General features: G+C 37.0%; 1 protein-coding gene and 1 long non-coding RNA gene across 2 annotated transcripts; one reads left to right on the forward strand and one right to left on the reverse strand.

Annotated features, from left to right (window-relative positions):
- Window positions 1-1284, reverse strand: LOC147920718 (uncharacterized). The gene is made up of 3 exons (XM_087501195.1): window positions 1276-1284; window positions 110-1175; window positions 1-59 (listed from the first exon to the last, which is right to left on the reverse strand). Exons 1-3 carry the CDS (start codon window positions 1282-1284, stop codon window positions 1-3), a joined length of 1134 nt encoding a protein of 377 aa, XP_087357321.1.
- Window positions 1285-7745: 6461 nt separating this feature from the next.
- Window positions 7746-8423, forward strand: LOC147920719 (uncharacterized). The gene is made up of 2 exons (XR_015590719.1): window positions 7746-7993; window positions 8127-8423. It is a non-coding gene; the product is annotated as an uncharacterized LOC147920719 (long non-coding RNA).
- Window positions 8424-18301: the final 9878 nt, after the last annotated feature.

Below are 18301 nucleotides of genomic sequence, written 5' to 3' on the forward strand. Positions count from 1 at the left end.
TCATTGATCTTTGGTGGCAAGGTTCCAGTGGTAAAGAAGGCTTGGATCTCCCGCGTTATCTGACCCTCCACTGTGTTCCAGTTATACTGGAAGAAGCTTGCGGAGAAACCATCTGGCCCTGGGGATTTGTCTGGGTGAATGGAGAAGCCTACTTTCTTGATCTCTGACTTTGAGGGTAGTGCAATAAGTTGTTCATTGGTTTCATCTGAGATGCAAGGTTGTAGAGCTTCTGAGATAACGGACCAACTATCGCCAGCTGCAGAGGTGAACAGAGTTTGGTAGTACTCAGTGATAACTCTTAGGATTTGGGGTTCTTCGTAATGAGCCTGCCCCACATCATCCTCTAGAACAATGAATTTGTTTATAGTTCTTCTCCCCTTTGTGATGGCATGGAAATAGCATGTATTTCGTTCTCCTAAGGTGAGCCAGAGCTGGCGGCTGTGCTGTTTCCAGAATTCTTCTTCCTCGCCGTAGGCTTTTGCCATATCCTCCGTTAATTTGGCAATATCAGTTGGGTTTGTGAGAGCCTCAGACATAGCTGAGTCCAGCTTCTCCTTGCATTCATTTATTCTTTTTTGGCTATTGATGTGCTTTTCTTTTGACCATTTGATTACGGCTCTTCTGACTCTGTTTATCTTAAGGTCTACCTCCTCAATGATTGCAGGGTTCCAGTTTTCCTCTATCAGCCTGTAGACTTCTTCGTTTGACTTCAGTCTTCTATCATACCGGAATAAACCCTTACCTTTCTTCCTTTTAAGATCAAAGTAAGTTATGAGGGGCATGTGGTCCGAACCTTCGAACCGTAAGTATTCACTTCTCCCAGATGGGTAGGAGGTTGCCCACTCACTGTTTGACATAGCCCGATCCAGTCGACAGAAGACCATATGCTCCTGTCGTTTACCCCTCCACGACAAGAAGTTGCCTGAGTGACGAAGGTCGAAGAGATCACATTCTGACATGAAGGTTCTGAGGTCGATGAAGGATCCTTCAGGGCGTTCTGGTCCACCAGATTTCTCTGATGAGTCTATGATGTCATTAAAATCTCCTGTTAGGATCCATGCTTCTGATCTGGTTTTTCCAACAAGTGAGATTTGATCCCATATGCCTTTTCGCTTTGTATTGTCAGGATCCCCATAGATGAAGGTTGCGAAGAACGTTTTCCCTTCTGCTTTCACCTAAGTATCGATGAAGTTTTGGCATTCAGATACGATTTGGATCTCAATGTGTTCCTTCCAGAGCAATGCTAAGCCTCCACCACTTGGACTATGGAGAAACAAGCTTCATCTTTGTGAATCCTAGGGGTTGTGTGGTTGTTAGTACGACATCATCGGGGTTTTTTGTTTCCATGAGAAACATTATATATGGAGATAATTGTCGTTTAATCTCCTTTAGTCGCCGGACTGTTGTGGGGTTCCCCAACCCTCAACAGTTCCAGCTTGCAATCTTTAAGGAAGAGGAGGTGGGGCTTTGTGAAAACACCGGTTGTTCTTCACTATGGTCGGTATGATATATGCTAGAGGAGGGTCTCGAGTGGAGGAAGGTCCAGCTCCATTTTCATCACTTCTGGCATTCCTAACCTGATCATGATTATTTGATGGGGAGTTGGTGTCCCTCATGTAGTTTGATTTGCCAGAGGTATGTCGTCTCTTTGGATAATTATAACTTAAGGTTTTGTTCCTCTTACTCGACTTTGCTCCTCGTAGGTTTAGAGGGCTTCTGTTAACAGATTTGTTCAGTGGAGGACTTCCTTTTTTCTTTCTTGGTGCTGTAGGTTGGTCCAGGATATCAGCAGGGTGAATGGGAAGATCAGGAGACAAAGTTGGAGACACCAGGTTCTCATTTGATTGTGGCAGGGGGGTATGATTTGCTTGGGAGACTGCCGCAATGATACCAGCCGCTGTTTCTGTCATCATTCCTCGATTCTCTCCTTGGATGACTCTCTGTTTCCTTGCCAGGCTTTCAGTTGGATCCGCACAGGTTGTGTATTGTATTGTGACTTCCCGAAGTTCTCCTATGACTTCATTTGTTGAAGGTATAACAATGGGAGCAGTAATAGGTGGTTCAGATGTTGGGAGTCACTCAAGAGGTGGTCTCCTGCTTCTAGGAGTTTTAGAGGATTCCGACCAGTTTAGTTCTCTTGGGGTTGACTTCTCTCTCCACTGGAAGTTTGGGGACTGGGTGCCGTGAGATGACCGATGTCCTTGAGTTGAAATTCCTCTGCTTTGGTGTTCTCTTGGCCTCGGAGGGGTCCTCCTCTGGCTGTATGATCTCGAGTCATAGGACCTCGGGTGGTAACTTCTGTTTTCGATAGGCAGCCTATCTTCATATTTCCTTTTACTTCCTGAGAGGTAGTTTTGGGAGGCATGAGCTCTGTTTTGGACCGAGGGGTTGCGGTCTACTCTCTCTCTGTAAGATCTGAGACTATGGCTCTCTGTAGGGTGACCAATGGATTTAGGCTGAGAGGGAGCACGAAAGTTATCTTCCGGCGTGTAGTAGTTCCTATGTATCACCGCTGAAGGGTGTGAGGGGATTGTTTGGGATGCAGGGATATCTCCCTCTTTTCGCTGTACTCCCGGGCATGCTTTTTCCTCATGGGTAAGCCTTTGACAATGGTGACAGTGATTTTTTAGATTCTTGTAATCCACGTAGACATGAGCTTCACTCCCATTTGCAAATTCTACCACCGTCTCCTTTATTAGTGGTTGCAGCCCATTAATGAGGACTTTGACTTTAGCGCTAGCATTTGTTATTTCTACCTCCATAACCTCTCCTAGCTCGTCTTTGATGGCTTGTAGCATCTCTTTTTGCCAGTAGTGTTTAGGTAGACCTTGTACTTCGATCCAAAAGGGAATCATAGATGGGAAGGTTTCAGAGATCACCGGTTCCTATTTTTGAAGGATGACCATCCATTGGTCAAAGTAGTATGGTCTGTTCTCGAGAACTTTCTGCAGGTCTTCCTCGTGTTCGAATTTGAACTGGAAACAGCCTCTACCAAGGTCGGCGCCTGTAGCTTTACCTCTGAGGGTCCATCTATTGGCGAGGAAGGGAAACATGGCATACAACCTCTGGACTGAGGGGTTTGTCAGTCTTCCCATAAGGGTGAGAGAGTTTTCTTCGATCAGTGTTGATGTATCTAGTTCCGGGGCTCGGATAAGTTTGCGGCGAGGGGGAGAGTATCCTCTTTCCAATCCTTTACCCTTCTGAAAGGCTGAGTATCGGTTTGTCATTTTATGGTTGTAGGTTGGAGAAGCTTTAGGGGTAAATCGTACAAGTTTAACAACGGGCGTGAGCTGAGTTTAAGAACAAGTAGATGAAGAAGAAGTTACCAGAGAGGTCCATGTTGGCTGTTGGGGATGGTTGAGCACCGACGAGCAGAAGAATTGAACTTCGATGGAGGGTTGGATGGCTGGTAGCTTTGACGGAACCAAGCATTGACCAGTGGGTATTACTTCTTTTAGTAACAAGAGGTTGGTGAGATCCGGTTAATAGTACGCTTCATGCTGCTTTGGTTGACCTCAGGGCTCGTGTCTGGGAGAGAAAAAGGTTTCGCCTTTTACATGTGATAAAAATAAAAATAAAAAAAAAAAAAAAAAAAAAAAAAAATGTAAGAGGGTCATCTCCTTTACCTTTATATCTATACTATTAAAGCAGGAATATTCATGGACCAATTTTTGGACGATGACTTTGTTTTGGTAATTTTTAAATAAAAAGCTTAGTAATTAATAATTATTCACACATTAGTATATCATTAAAATAAAAATCTCTAACCTTTCAGATTAAGTCGGATATTTGTGGGTCATTTAATACCCGATTAGTCGACCCGATTATCTTTCAAATATATTTATTATGTATTAAATCAATCATAATCTTGCGTAAATCTTAATTGGTTAGAATATTTAATTAAGGAAAACATATACATCATAATTAAATAAGGAAAACGTTCAAATACATAATAAATCAAATCTATATTTATGATTCGTTTTAAATATTTTAGGAAAAAAATAAGAAAACAATAAAAGAAATTACAGTTAATATTTGTGCATATTTTTCCTCACAATTGTAGGAACAAATAAACAATCCAATTTAATTTTACAAAACAATTAAAAAAAAATCAAATTACTTTAAAATATATTTTAAAATAGTAAGTATTCATTATAGCCTTAATAATATAAAGTTAATTAATATATAAGATATGAAAATTAATAAAAATCAATTTAAATTTATTTTAATGGATATATAAAATATATCTATAATCAACTTATTTGTAAATACTCTCTGAAACACAAGATATGCAAGAAATATCTTTAAAAAGATCTTATGTAACTAATATATTTTGTAAGCATAAAAAATAATATATATTTATGTAACTAAACTATTTCATGGATTACATTTGTTGTTTAAGAAAAAATATTAAAATTTCTTTTTAAAAAACTAAAAAAGAAGCAAAGAAATTTCAATTTATATTTGTATTTCTAAATAGTAATTTCCCTAAAATAAGTATTTAAAACTATAAAATTCAATAATTACAATTGGTTGACTATATTGTATTACTATATATTTATACAAAAATTGAATATTAATAAGTAGCTTTTTTATTTTATTTACTATGAACAAATCTTCTATTGCAGAAGAAAATAAATTCTATGTAAAAAATGTGAGGAAAACACAAAATTTAGTTATGTTCTTCCAAAAAATTTGGAGGAGAAAAAATGTCTAATAGTTAATTATTTAAAAGAGAATAGTTATGGGAAATAAAAAAATCTACAGGTAGGGACGAGATGAAACAGGTTGAGACAGGATAAGACGGAATGGGATGAGATGTCTTGCCATTCTAAAATAGTTACGTATAGGTTATATACGTGCAATAGTCCAAACTAAAACCAAATTAAAATATGATATTTGGATTTAACACCTATAATTATACCGATATCGCTTAAAAACTGCAAACAATCATTGTATATTTGTTACCGTGCAAAGGATTAACGATCTCTAAACAACATACTTATCTAAATATGTTTTAACTTTTACCATGTAGGTAAACAAAATATACTACTTAACACTATATAAAATTTCAAAATTATAAAAATACATAAATTAATTACAACATATGTCACCACGTGCTGTAGCACGGGGTATGTGGTTAAAATAACATGACAAACTTTAAAAGAAAGATAAAACATAAGAAATAAAACGTTCTCGTCATCATGATAAACCATATAAGAGAAAAAAAAAAACACACTATAGAATTATGAGTTATCTTGTAGCTTTACTATATATCTAGGACAACATTATAAGAAATGATAATAATAATAAAAATATAAGTTTTACCAATAGAATGAAGTTGAACCAAAGATGATATTTTTGAAGAGTTGTGTGTTTTGTTTGATGAGAAAACTGATACAAATTATATAATTTCTTAAATTATGGAAGTTTATTCTTTTTAAGAAAAACCTTATCACTTCTTTTTTTGTAAGATTTTTATATAATTTGTACTATATGATTTTTTTTGTCATCTGTTACATTATCATTAGAAATATTCTTATAATATTTCATAATTATTTTCAGCAGATTTAATAATTTATAAATTGTAGAATTTCTTTAATTACAAATGTATTCTTTTTGAAGAAAATTTTTTATTTTTCTTTTACAAAGGATTTTCTTTAATTGCATATTTGTATTTGTTTTTTTAACCAAAACGGTATAAAAAGTTTAATTGATTGAGTCACTAGTTCACACTACATTGTAATCTCACATCCAAAATCTGATCTCAATATATTTTTCTGATTATTACAACGAAAATAAATTTCACACTAATCAAAAGGCTAGATTATAATCTCTTTTTACTATGAAGATAACAATAATGAGCAAACCAAGTACGAATCCAAACATTTTCACATTTGTGTATCAGATATTCAAAAGGTTGAGGGAGATGAAGATGAAGTGGAAAAGGAAGATGAAGATGAGAAGAAGGTTGAGGGAGATGAAGATGGGGTGGAGAAGGAAGATGAAAATGAAAAGAAGGTTGAGTGAGATGAAGATGAGGTCGAGAAGGATGTAGCCAAGAAGAAGCTTGAGGCCCTAACAATGTTTGGAGATGTTCTCACTCATGCCAAAAGCCGCATCAAAAACACACACGACCTGCATGGTTCTCACAGCCACCAGACTCGTAGAAACTGGAATGGATATTTCACTATTCGATGGGAGTTCTTTTTGGAGGCTACAACATCAGAAAAGTACCTTCTCAAGAAGACCTCAGTGATCACACTTCTTTTTTCTTGCCACTGGGTTTTGACTGCTATTTCAGGCCTAACCACAACTCAATCCAGTTGTTCATCATAGGGATCAACGAATACCAACATCCTTAATTAGCATGTGTTTACAAAATCATATGCAAATTACAAATACCAACATGAAGATAACGATATTCAAAATCTAAATGTTCATTGCAGGTGTTTACAAACACGAACGAGTCCATGGCAAGAAAATTTGCACTTTGACACTATTTTTTTCGTTGCAAATTATGCTCAACATTAAATGCTCAAATCTCTTACGTGATTAATAATTCAGTAGGATTAAATTTCAAAAAAAATGATAAATAAATGTTTATTAATATTTGTAAATTTCGATCAAATCAACCAATTGTGTGATTTATTATATCTATAATATTAAAAGAGGAGTACTCGTGGACCAACTTTTGTACCATAATTTTGTTTTGGTAGGTTTTAAATAAAATGGTTAAAAATCAATAATTATTAATACATTAGTATATTATGGAATTAAAATTCTCTAACCATTCAAATTAAGTCGGATCCCGCGCGGGTCATTTAATACTCGATTAGTTGAGCCGATTATCTTTTCAAATATTTACTGTTGATTATCAAAATGAATATAAATCTTGGCCACCGATTTTTTCAATGGTTTTAATTTAAATCATATATTTTGATTTCCAAATCTTACCAAATTTCTTGATTGCCGAGATTGTTTTTAACTGCAAATTTAAAACAATCTTTTGAGACAATCTTCCCTCAATCTTAATCAATTAGAATAATTAATTAAGGAAAATATATACATCAAAATCTTTTGGGATAATCTTACATAATAAATCAAATATAAATTTCTTAATTTTTATAAATATTTTAGGAATAAACCAAAAAACAAGATAAGAAAATTACATTCAATATTTGTGTATAGTTTTCCTCACAGTTTTAGGAACAAATAAATAAACCCAGTTTAATTTTTTAAAAAATTAACTTATTACAATTTAAAATAAAAATTAAATTACTTTAAAAGGTATTTTAATATAGTAAAGTATTCATTATAGCCTTAATAATATAAAGTTAATTAATATATAAGATATGTGAAATTAATAAAAATAAATTCAAATTTATTATAATGAATATATATAATATATATAAGATATGCAAGAATTATCTTAAAAAAAATCTTTTGTAACTAATATATTTTGTAGTCATAAATAAAAGTAATATATATTTATGAAAATAAACTATTTCATGGAGTACATTTGTTGTTTAAGAAAAAATATAAAAATTCATTTTAAAAAAACAAAAAAGAAGCAAAGAAATTTCAATTTATATTTGTATTTCTAAATAGTAAATTTCCTAAAATAAGTATTTAAAACTGTAAAATTCAATAATTACAATTGGTTGACTATATTGTATTACTATATATTTATGCAAAATTGAATATTAATAAGTAGCTTTCTAATTTATTTACTATGAACAAATCTTCTATTGCATAAGTAAATAAATTATATGTCAAAAAATGTGAGAAAATCACAAAATTTAGTTATGTTCTTATCCAAAAATTTTAGACGATAAAAATTGTATAATAGTTAATTATTTAAATGAGAAAAGTTATGGGACATAAAAAAATTTACGGATAGGGACGAGATGAAACAGGTAGGGACAAGAAAAGACGGGATGGGACGAGATGTCTTTGTCATTCTAAAATAGTTACGTGTAGGTTATATCATGTAAGTAAACCAAATATACTATTCAATAATATCTAAAATTTCGAAATTACTTAAAAAAATATATAAACCAAAACATTTTATGCATTCAAAATATAATAAATAAATTAATTACAATATGTCTTTTTGATTAAAGAGAAAGTGTGGATCATGCAAGAGAAAGTGTGGATCATGCAATATGTCTTTGCACCGTATCACCTAGTATATAATTAAAGAGAAAGTGTGGATCATGCAAGAAGCAAATTGAATATTATAAACGATGTGAGCTGGTCTTTTACCATTGTATATAATTAACAAAATTTAAGTTGACCGGGACTTATAATTATTTCAGGAATTTTAGATAATCTTTTTTTTATAAATGCCAATCAAAAGCATTGAATGATTAAACATGTTCAGAATTTATATTTGAAAAAAACTCTATTTTTACGTAAAATTTAGTGATTACAAAGATTGTTGTCGTAGTTTCTACATATGAAACTTTCAACAAACCAAATATTTTTTTGCGATAGTTGGCAATTTAATATAGGGTAATTTTCATAGAATAACTATGTGTAATATTTTTCAACCAGATTTTAGCAAAATAAAATGAAGTTTTCACATAATAGTCATAGATTAGTTTTCCCAGAACTAAAATAAATAGTATTGTACACACTACAGTGTCTAGTTTTGCTCTTTTTCGGTTACATTAGAGCAAGAGAAGAAAAATATTTTAAAATAATATTATATGAGAGAGAAAGTTGAATGATTTACATTTCTTTTTGTGTTTATATTTTTTTCTTTTTCACTTTTAACAATTATATATATTATTTTGTTTATTTAAGTTAATTAGTTTTCTCTATCTTTTAAGATAAAATTTCCTACATTTTTGAATTATAATTCACTTTTAAATTTTGAATCTTGTCACTTGAAACGATTTTAGTATTATCATGTACGTACACGTTAGTAATATGTATAATATGTATGTACATATTTAAATAATTTTTAATAGACAAAGAAAACTAATAATTAAATTTCTATTTTGTACTTTAAAAATTCTGTTTTAAATTTTGAATATTGTGATTTGATACTATTTAAATTATTAACATTATCACGTATGTACACGCCAATAGTATGTGTTCATGTGTACGTACATATTTAAATAATTGTTATTTATATGAAACCATTTTTGTAACATATATGTTTACAAACATACAAAAAAACCATGTACCTACACGAGTTGTTATGTATGTGAAGACGAGATAACGATCATGATATGAACAACGATCTCATTCAACCTTGTGTAAAGGAGAACGATGTGTAATATGAACGTACATATTTAAATAGTTTTTAATAGACAGAGAAAACAAATTTAAATATACATTTTGTACTTATTTACATTTATTTCTCTTTTTTACTTTTATAATTCCGTTTTTAATTTTGATTTTTTTTATTTGATACAGTTTAAAATATTAACATTATCATGTACATAAATAATAATAATATGTGTGTTCATATATATGTAGAAATTTAAATAATTTTTATTTATATTAAACCATTTTTGTAACATATTTGTTTACAAACATACAAGAACACCATGTACGTACAAGAGTTATTGTGTAATTGGAGACGAGATAAGGATCATAATATGTATATAACTGTAGATGTTAATGATCATGTATTAGTATATGCATGTGTTCTGTTAGGTTATACGTTTATTGTATGTTGTACATAACATTATTGTGTACTGAAATCACCGACTCAAATTTTTTTATTTATAATAATAATAAATAATAATAATAATAAATAACTATAATTAGTGGTCAAGTATCCACTAGCCACCTATCCACAACCACAACCAACAACAAAAATAACAATACAATAAATATTCAATAATAAAATAACCATAATAATCCATAACATCAATCCAATAATCAAACATTATGAATCATGAAACCGGCAACCTAAACGATGTTTTCTAAAGACCCAACTCTAGCAACCTAACAACGCCTGACAACATACAATCGAGTCCCTAGAACATCCTCCTCTTCGTCGCCTTGATTCCACGATCACACTTTGCCTTTACCTGCACCACAAACATATATTGAGATGCATGAGTATTTGATAAACACTCAGTGAGGCAATCCTCCCATCTACTGGGCTATACACACAAGCAACAATGATACCAATGTTCTAAACAATAAACAAACAAGACAAACAAACCAGGAAATCAAACATCATCTTGCTGGAAGGGAGGTGTCGACCGACACCAGCCAAGTGTCGACCGACACTGGCCTTGGTGTCGACCGACACAACCCCACTGTGTCGATCGATTCCTAATTTGTTGGTGTTGACCGACACCAAGTGGTGTCAACCGACAACAAGTGGTGTCGACCGACAACAAGTGGTGTCGATCACCACTCCCTCTGCAACCACGATCCGCTCAAAGCCGAGAGTCGAATCTCGCTTTCCAACCTCTTCCAAATCGTCCAATACTCAAAACCCAGGCCAAAAACGTCCTTAGGAACCTGTAACAACCAATCCCAGCAAGAAAAACACACAAAACAACAACAAACAAGCAAGAACAAGGACATCAAAGGCTTAGATTAGCCATGGTCATGCACTCACCTCTTTGCAGGAAGATTTAGACCAACAACAACGAATACAACCTTCCTAACAAGCTTCTAACTCCTTCCTAGCCTTGGATCTCTCAAGAACAGCAAGGAAATCTCCCAATCTCTCTCTAGAACCTCAACACACTTTTCTCTCTTTTATTTTTCTCAATAACGGCGTGAGACAAAACAAAACACGACCTAGGTCGTTTTCTCCCTTTAAAAACTTGGTTCAATGGTTTTCCCTAAACCAAACTGGGCCAAATCGATAATTAAATCGAATTGGTCGAACCAGAGAACAATGGTGTCGACCGACACCACCTTGGTGTCGATCGACACCCTTCCCCAAAACTCACAGTTTTGGTTCACGGGTGTTACAATTCTCCCCCACCAATATAGATTCGTCCTCGAATCTCAACCAAACATCAATCAAGGACTCTTGTGCCACCGTCTCCACGGCCCACATTCCTCCGACCGATATACGAAAGGTCACCTCTAGGCGATAAACTCACGCTCCAGGCATTATTTGCTCTCGACTTTTGGACTTTCCTTTACTCATAGGCCTAAACCTTGAGTTTTGTTGGCTCCTCATCAGACCTAAGTCTGCATGCCATAATGTTGGCTCCTCATCGGGTCAAGGCCCGCATGCCATAATATATATAAGGAAAAATCCAATACTCGTCTCTCGGGTTGCCACCCTATAGCGCGCCCCCGGATCGTCATCCAAAGTCGATATACCAACCATACTCCCAAGCCACAAAGTCTCAGAATATGGCAGTACTAGGAGAATCAAAGTCCCCCAAGAGTCGCAAGCAAACAATTCTGAACACGTCTGAGTCCTATCCCTATCCAGGTTTCCTTCCTGTGGCTCGCGTAAGACATCTCAATGTCCTACCAACCACATATCCCCTCACTGGGATACCTCATGACCACACATGGATCATCTCACTGCAGCAAGGGCCGCCACAAAGGCCAAACAAATGTCCTAAACAGGACCACCACCAAGGCCAAACAAATGTCCTAAACAGGACCGCCACCAAGACCAAACAAATGTCCTAAATAGGACCGTCACAAAGACCATTTGTCCCGAAGGACCGCCTAAACAGGCACTCTGGCTAAACAGCCCGCCAAAAAGGCCATACATCTGACTAAACAGCCTGCCATAAAAACCACACAATGTCTCAAAAGACCACCACTAAGGCCACACAATGACTAAAAAGTCCGCCACTAAGGCCACACAAGCCCCTCCAAGGCTCTCTCCGCTAAAATGGAAAATTTTTTAACTCACATAAAACTTTCCACTTTTACCACTTTCCACTTTTAGAAACTTTCCATTTTTGGAAACTTCTATTTCAGGAAACTTTCCTCAAAAACTCCGCCTCACGGAAACTTTGTACCCCGAGCACCATCTCATCTTGTTACTTAGTCGCACAACCAACCATCCCAAGCGACCAAGTAAACAAGAGAGATGGGCTGGAATACTCCATTCCCGCTCCAGCCACGGATTACAGATGGGACTAGGCTAGACAAGCTCAAGTCGCGACTTGCTTCTCATACCACTTCTTAAACCTTGCCTTCATCCTCGCCTCAGGCTCCCAAGTCTGCTCCACAACACCATCACAGTCCCAAAAGATTCTCATCAAAGGAATCTTCTTCTTCTGAAGTTCCTTAATCCTCCTCTCGAGAACCCTCACTGGTCCTGCCTCCAAAGTCATGTTAGGCTGAAGATCCTCAGGAATCTTAGCTAACAACTGATCATCCTCACGGAGACACTTTCTCAACATAGAAACATGGAAAACCTTATGGAATGCACGCATAACCTCAGGTAATTCCCGTCTATAAGCTACTGGTCCAACACGCTCAATCACTCTGAACGGACCCATATACCTCAGACTCAACTTAGTCTCAGTCAATGACCTGTTCGGACCCCGCAACATGGCCATCTTAAGGTACACTCTGTCTCCTACCTGAAACTCAAGATATCTCCTCCTCCTATCGGCATAACTCCTCTGTCGATCCTGAGCTTCCTTCATGTTCAGCTTGAGAACCCGAATCTTCTCTGAGGTCTCCTGAACAAAATCTGCCCCGTAAATGCTCCTCTCCCCCACCTGAGTCCAGCATAACAGTGTACGACACGACCTCCTATACAAAGCCTCATAAGGAGCCATCTTAATACTCGCCTGATAACTATTGTTGTAAGCAAACTCTACCAAGCTCAAGTGATCTGCCCAATGGCCTCCCCAATCCAACACACACATCCTCAGAAAATCCTCCAGCGTCTGGATCATCCTCTCTGGCTATCTATCTGTCTGGGGATGATAAGTTGTACTCATATGCACCTTTGTGCCCATCTCTGCCTGAAACGCTCTCCAGAACACCGAAGTGAACTTAAAATCCCTATCAGACACGCTGGCACCCCATGCAACCTCACTATCTCCTTCACATACTTCTTAGCCAAGACCGCTGCTCCATCAGTCTTCTTAATGTCCAGAAAATGTGCCGACTTAGTCAACCGGTCCACAATGACCCAAATAGCATCAAACATCCTGGACACTGGCAAACCTACCACGAAGTCCATAGTAATCATATCCCACTTTCACTCCGGAATGGTAAGACTCTTCAGTAACCCTCCTGGAACCTGATGCTCAGCCTTCACTAGCTGGCACACATCGCACCTCACGACCCAACTAGCTATATCCTTCTTCATCCCGACCCAATGATAGTACCTCTTCAGATCACGATACATCTTAGTCGCTCCTGGATGAATAGAAAACTTGCTCCCATGAGCCTCTTTCAAGATCTCCTACCTCAACTCCTCATCCTTGGGCACACAAACCCAACCGTGCACCAAGATAGTACAATTATCTGAGACCTGATACTCTTAATCGACATCCTTTGAGGCATTCACCAGCTCTAAATCCTTCTCCTAAGCCAACCGCACTCTGCTCAGAAGATCTGCTCTATCAACCACCTCTAAACCCAACGGTGCCTGAGACACAGCACACAAACTCAACGCACCGATCTCCCCTACCAGAGACTCCATCTCTTGCTCCTGAGCCGAAGCTACCCTCTTCCGACTCAGAGCATCTGTAACCAAGTTAGCCTTACCAGGGTGGTAGGCTATCTCCAAATCATAATCCGCCACCGGCTCCATCCACCGCCCCTACCTCAAGTTCAGCTCAGGATGAGTGAATATATATTTCAGGCTCTTATGATCTGTAAACACCTGCACCTTTGCACCATAAAGATAAGATCTCCAAATCTTCAGGGCAAAAACTACAACACCCATCTCCAAGTCATGAGTAGGATAGTTGTCCTCATGCTTCCGCAACTGCCGCGAAGCATAGGCAATCACCTTCCCAAGCTGCATCAACACACACCCCAGACCAACTCTGGATGCATCTGTATAAACCACATAGGGTTCTCTCTGCTCAGGCAAAGCCAACACTGGAGTAGTAGTCAACATCTCCTTGAGGCTTGCAAAGCCTTCTTCACACTCTTGTGACCAAAGAAAAGGAACATCCTTCCCTGTGAACTTAGTCAACGGACGTGCTCTGCTCGCAAACCCCTGCACAAACCTCCTGTAGTAACCTGCCAGACCAAGGAAACTCCTGATCACTGTGGCACTATGCGGTCTAGGCCAATCTCTGATAGCCTGAATCTTCTCCGGATTTACAGAAACCCCATCTGCAGACACAATATGACCCAGAATACCCATCTCACACTGCCAGAAACTGCACTTGCTCAACTTAGCAAACAACTTCTGCTCCCGCAGCTTCTCCAGAATTGTCGCAATGATTAGTTTATCCTGCCATGAAGGTTTCTCGTGAACTTATGTATTTGTCAAACATGCCTTTCCCGGCTCATAACTGCTGCAACTCCCCTTCACGGGACTCCAGCACCACCGGCTGCACAATCCTGGTGCAACAGCCACACATTCATGATCGCTCAAGTCATAAAACCCTGACCCACTGGACAACACATCCAAAAACCAAGATTAAACCACCAACACTCTCTCGAGGTCTACATTTAGTCGTTATGTTTATACTCACGTCCTAGGCATTGCTTGCTCCCAACTCTCCCACCCTTAGGTCGCAACCTTCGAGCCATACCGATCTCACTCTTAGACCTCCGTCTTCGAGTTATACCGTCTCACTCTTGGACCATAATCCTCAAGATCTCGGAATCAGAGGACTAATCATCCCCTCAAGGGAACATCAGCCCCTCGAGCTATCAGTATTCTGGGAAAACCACCATCCCTTCAGAGGCAACAATCCTTAATGACTATAAACATCTTTCGACAAAAGGTACTTCCCGTGGTACGAGTATAACATTACAATGTTACACCTACCCACACCACTTCTAATATCCAACTGGATTACCCACTAAACAGAAAAATATCTGCTCCAACTACATATGTCCATTTATCCGCCTCTCTAGGATCGATACCTCTCGCGAAGAATCTCACACCGGTCATCTACCACTGCTCCATCCTCCTAACATAAGATGGAAAGTCCTCAACATCCGCAGCCCTCGACTGCACCCCGCCACATGCGGCACAACTGGAGCCTACACTTGTACCCCTCTCGGTAACCGCTCCGACAGTACGCCAACAGATCCGTCAAGCGATCATCTCGACCCTGGGCTCTACCTGCTGCAACCCCACACCTGTGTTCCCAGCACCCCCGGCACGCTCACCGGCTAACCCCCTCTGGTCCCTCCTGATATGCTTGCGACCCTCTCACGTACCTCCTCGTGGAACTCAGGACCACACACTCGCTGGCCTCAAGAACTCGCCCGACCACGACCACGAAAACGCCCACGTCCATGACCAAAAACTCAACCACCTTTAACCACTGATCTTCCAAAAACAGAGGCTAACAAGCATATAACAAAACAAAACCACACAAAGAAACATAACAATTACTCATAATGGAATCTCATTGAAGGCTCGAAGAGGATGTTCTAGGACTCCATGCCACACACAATTGATTAACTCACATAATCAATCAAGACATGCAATCCCAAACATCACAACAGAAACCTAGTGAACCCAAACATAAAACCGTAAGGGCTCTGATACCAAACTGAATCGATCCGACTTGTTTTTTTTTTAATAATAAATAATAATAATAATAATAAATAACTACAACTAGTGGTCCCATATCCACTAGCCACCTATCCACAACCACAACCAACAGCGGAAATAACAATACCAATAAATTTCCAATAATAAAATAACCAATAATAATCAATAACATCAATCCAATAATCAAACATCATGAATCATGAAACCGGCAACCTAAACAATATTTTCTAAAGACCCAACTCTAGCAACCTAGCAACGCCAGACAACATACAATCGAGTCCCTAGAACATCCTCCTCTTCATCGCCTTGATTCCACGATCACACTTTGACTTTACCTGCACCACAAACACATATTGAGATGCATGAGTATTTGATAAACCCTCAGTGAGGCAATCCTCCCATCTACTGGGCTATACACACAAGCAACAATGATACCAATGTTCTAAACAATAAACAAAAAAGACAAACAAACCAGGAAATCAAACATCATCTCGCTGAAAGGGAGGTGTCGACCGACACCAGCCAAGTGTCGACCGACACTGGCCTTGGTGTCGACCGACTCTACCCCACAGTGTCGATCGATGCCTAATTTGCTGGTGTCAACCGACACCAAGTGGTCTCGATCGACACTCCCTCTGCAACCACGATCCGCTTGAATCTCGCTTCCCAACCTCTTCCAAATCTCCAATACTCAAAACCCAGGCCAAAAACGTCCTTTGAAACCTGTAACAACCAATCCCAGCAAGAAAAACACACAAAACAACAACAAACAAGCAAGAACAAGGACATCAAAGGCTTAGATTAGCCATTGTCATGCACTCACTTCTTTGCAGGAAGATTCAGACCAACAGCAACAAATCCAACCTTCCTAGCAAGCTTCTAACTCATTCCTACCCTTGGATCTCTCAAGAACAGCAAGAAAATCTCCCAATCTCTCTCTAGAACTTCAAAACACTTTTCTCTCTATTTTTCTCAAAAACAGCGTGAGACAAAACAAAACATGACCTAGGTCGTTTTCTCCCTTTAAAACTCGGTTCAATGGTTTACCCTAAACCAAATCGGTCCAAATCGATAATTAAATCGAATTGGTCGAACCAGAGAACAATGGTGTCGACCGACACCCTCTTGGTGTCGATCGACACCCTTCCCCAAAACTCACAGTTTTGGTTCACGGGTGTTACATGTACGTCCATAAGTCTACAACAAATGAATGGTATATTTGTAAATTTTCAGTCATTTTGAACTTAAATTCTTTTTTTGCAACTCTAAATTTGTGCCTGTCATTTACAATGTTTTCATAATTTCTTATTTTCTTTATGTTTTAATGTTTTTTACACATAAATCATGTAAATCTAGCATCTATTAGCATACTTTAAATTCGATCTGATTATAATTCTAATTTTTTTTGTTAGTTATTTGGTGATTACATCTGAAATTTTTCCAAAAATGAATGAATTATAACACTCCGGCTACAATTCTACTTGGCCATGAATAATTTATGGTCTCTACTTCTCTCGCCGAAGAAGAACAATTGGTTTATCACCACAAAATATAGAAGGGTGTATTGAAAGTGGAATTTTGAATGATTTTGTGAAATTTATGATATTTTAGATTTTAGGAGATTTAAAGTGGGGTTTTAAGGTATTCGGTGGATTTGGTGTTATTTTCATTTTTAATAAGAAAAAATAGTTTGTGATTTTATAAGATTTGGTGAGATTTTAAGAATAATTTTGGGCTGATTTTATGAGATTCTCCACAAAATCACATTAAATACAAAAGTCACCATCCTATTTTCTGGGCACGTCATGTTCGTGTTCTTTGGTTTGGTTTATCGCCACTGACCCCAATTGTATTGCTGAGTATAACCATGGTGTGTTGTATAAAATATAATTAACTGTTATATGTGACGTCAGTTTGAATTTGAACCTTGTTGGTTCCTACTTTTCTGGGAAGTGTTACTTGAGTATTCCGACCAAAGAATTCAGATTACATGCCTTAAAAAAGAATTCAGAATTCTGGATTACATAATTGAAAAAAAAAAAAAAAGAGAAAAGGGAAGTTCGAGGTACATCTTCTGAATTTTTGTTCAAAAGAGAGAGATGACAACAATAGATAAGAAAGTGGAAAATGACTTTTTTTCTTTGTTTATGTGAATTGTTTTTTTTTACCAATCATTCCCAAATCACACTTATAAATGTGTGATTTTTCAAAAAGAATTTCTCTTACAAAAATGTATACAAAGTCTTCCAAAATCACTGTTATGTTTTTATATATATAAAAAAGTTATGTTTTGAATAATAGAGGATTTGATATAATTTTTACAAATTTTTTTATTGAATAACAGAGATTGTGAGTGATTTTAAATGATTTTTTACAAATTTCATATTCAATAACATTGGATTTGAGAAGTAATTTAGAAATCCTTAATTGAATAACATGTGATTTTGATTTGCTCTTTATTTTTTTCCCAGCTTTTTATTTTATTTTTTATTTAGTTATTTATATATTATGAAAAAGAAACTACTTTAAATAAAGTGAGGTTATGTATGGAAGAGAAAAGAAACTAATGTAGTTTGATTATGGGCTTGAATGGTAACTGCGGTTAGGACGGCCGAATCCGTCTGCGGTTTGGAC

The sequence above is a fragment of the Camelina sativa genome, chromosome 19, assembly GCF_030686135.1.
Source record: "Camelina sativa cultivar CO46 ecotype springtype chromosome 19, ASM3068613v1".
In the NCBI taxonomy this organism is placed as follows: Eukaryota; Viridiplantae; Streptophyta; class Magnoliopsida; order Brassicales; family Brassicaceae; genus Camelina; species Camelina sativa.

Coding starts and splice junctions, on each gene's coding strand:
- LOC147920718 (XM_087501195.1), bottom strand. Junction 60..109: donor CAAATCCCCAGGGCCAGATG/GTTTCTCCGCAA, acceptor GTGGAGGGTCAG/ATAACGCGGGAGATCCAAGC.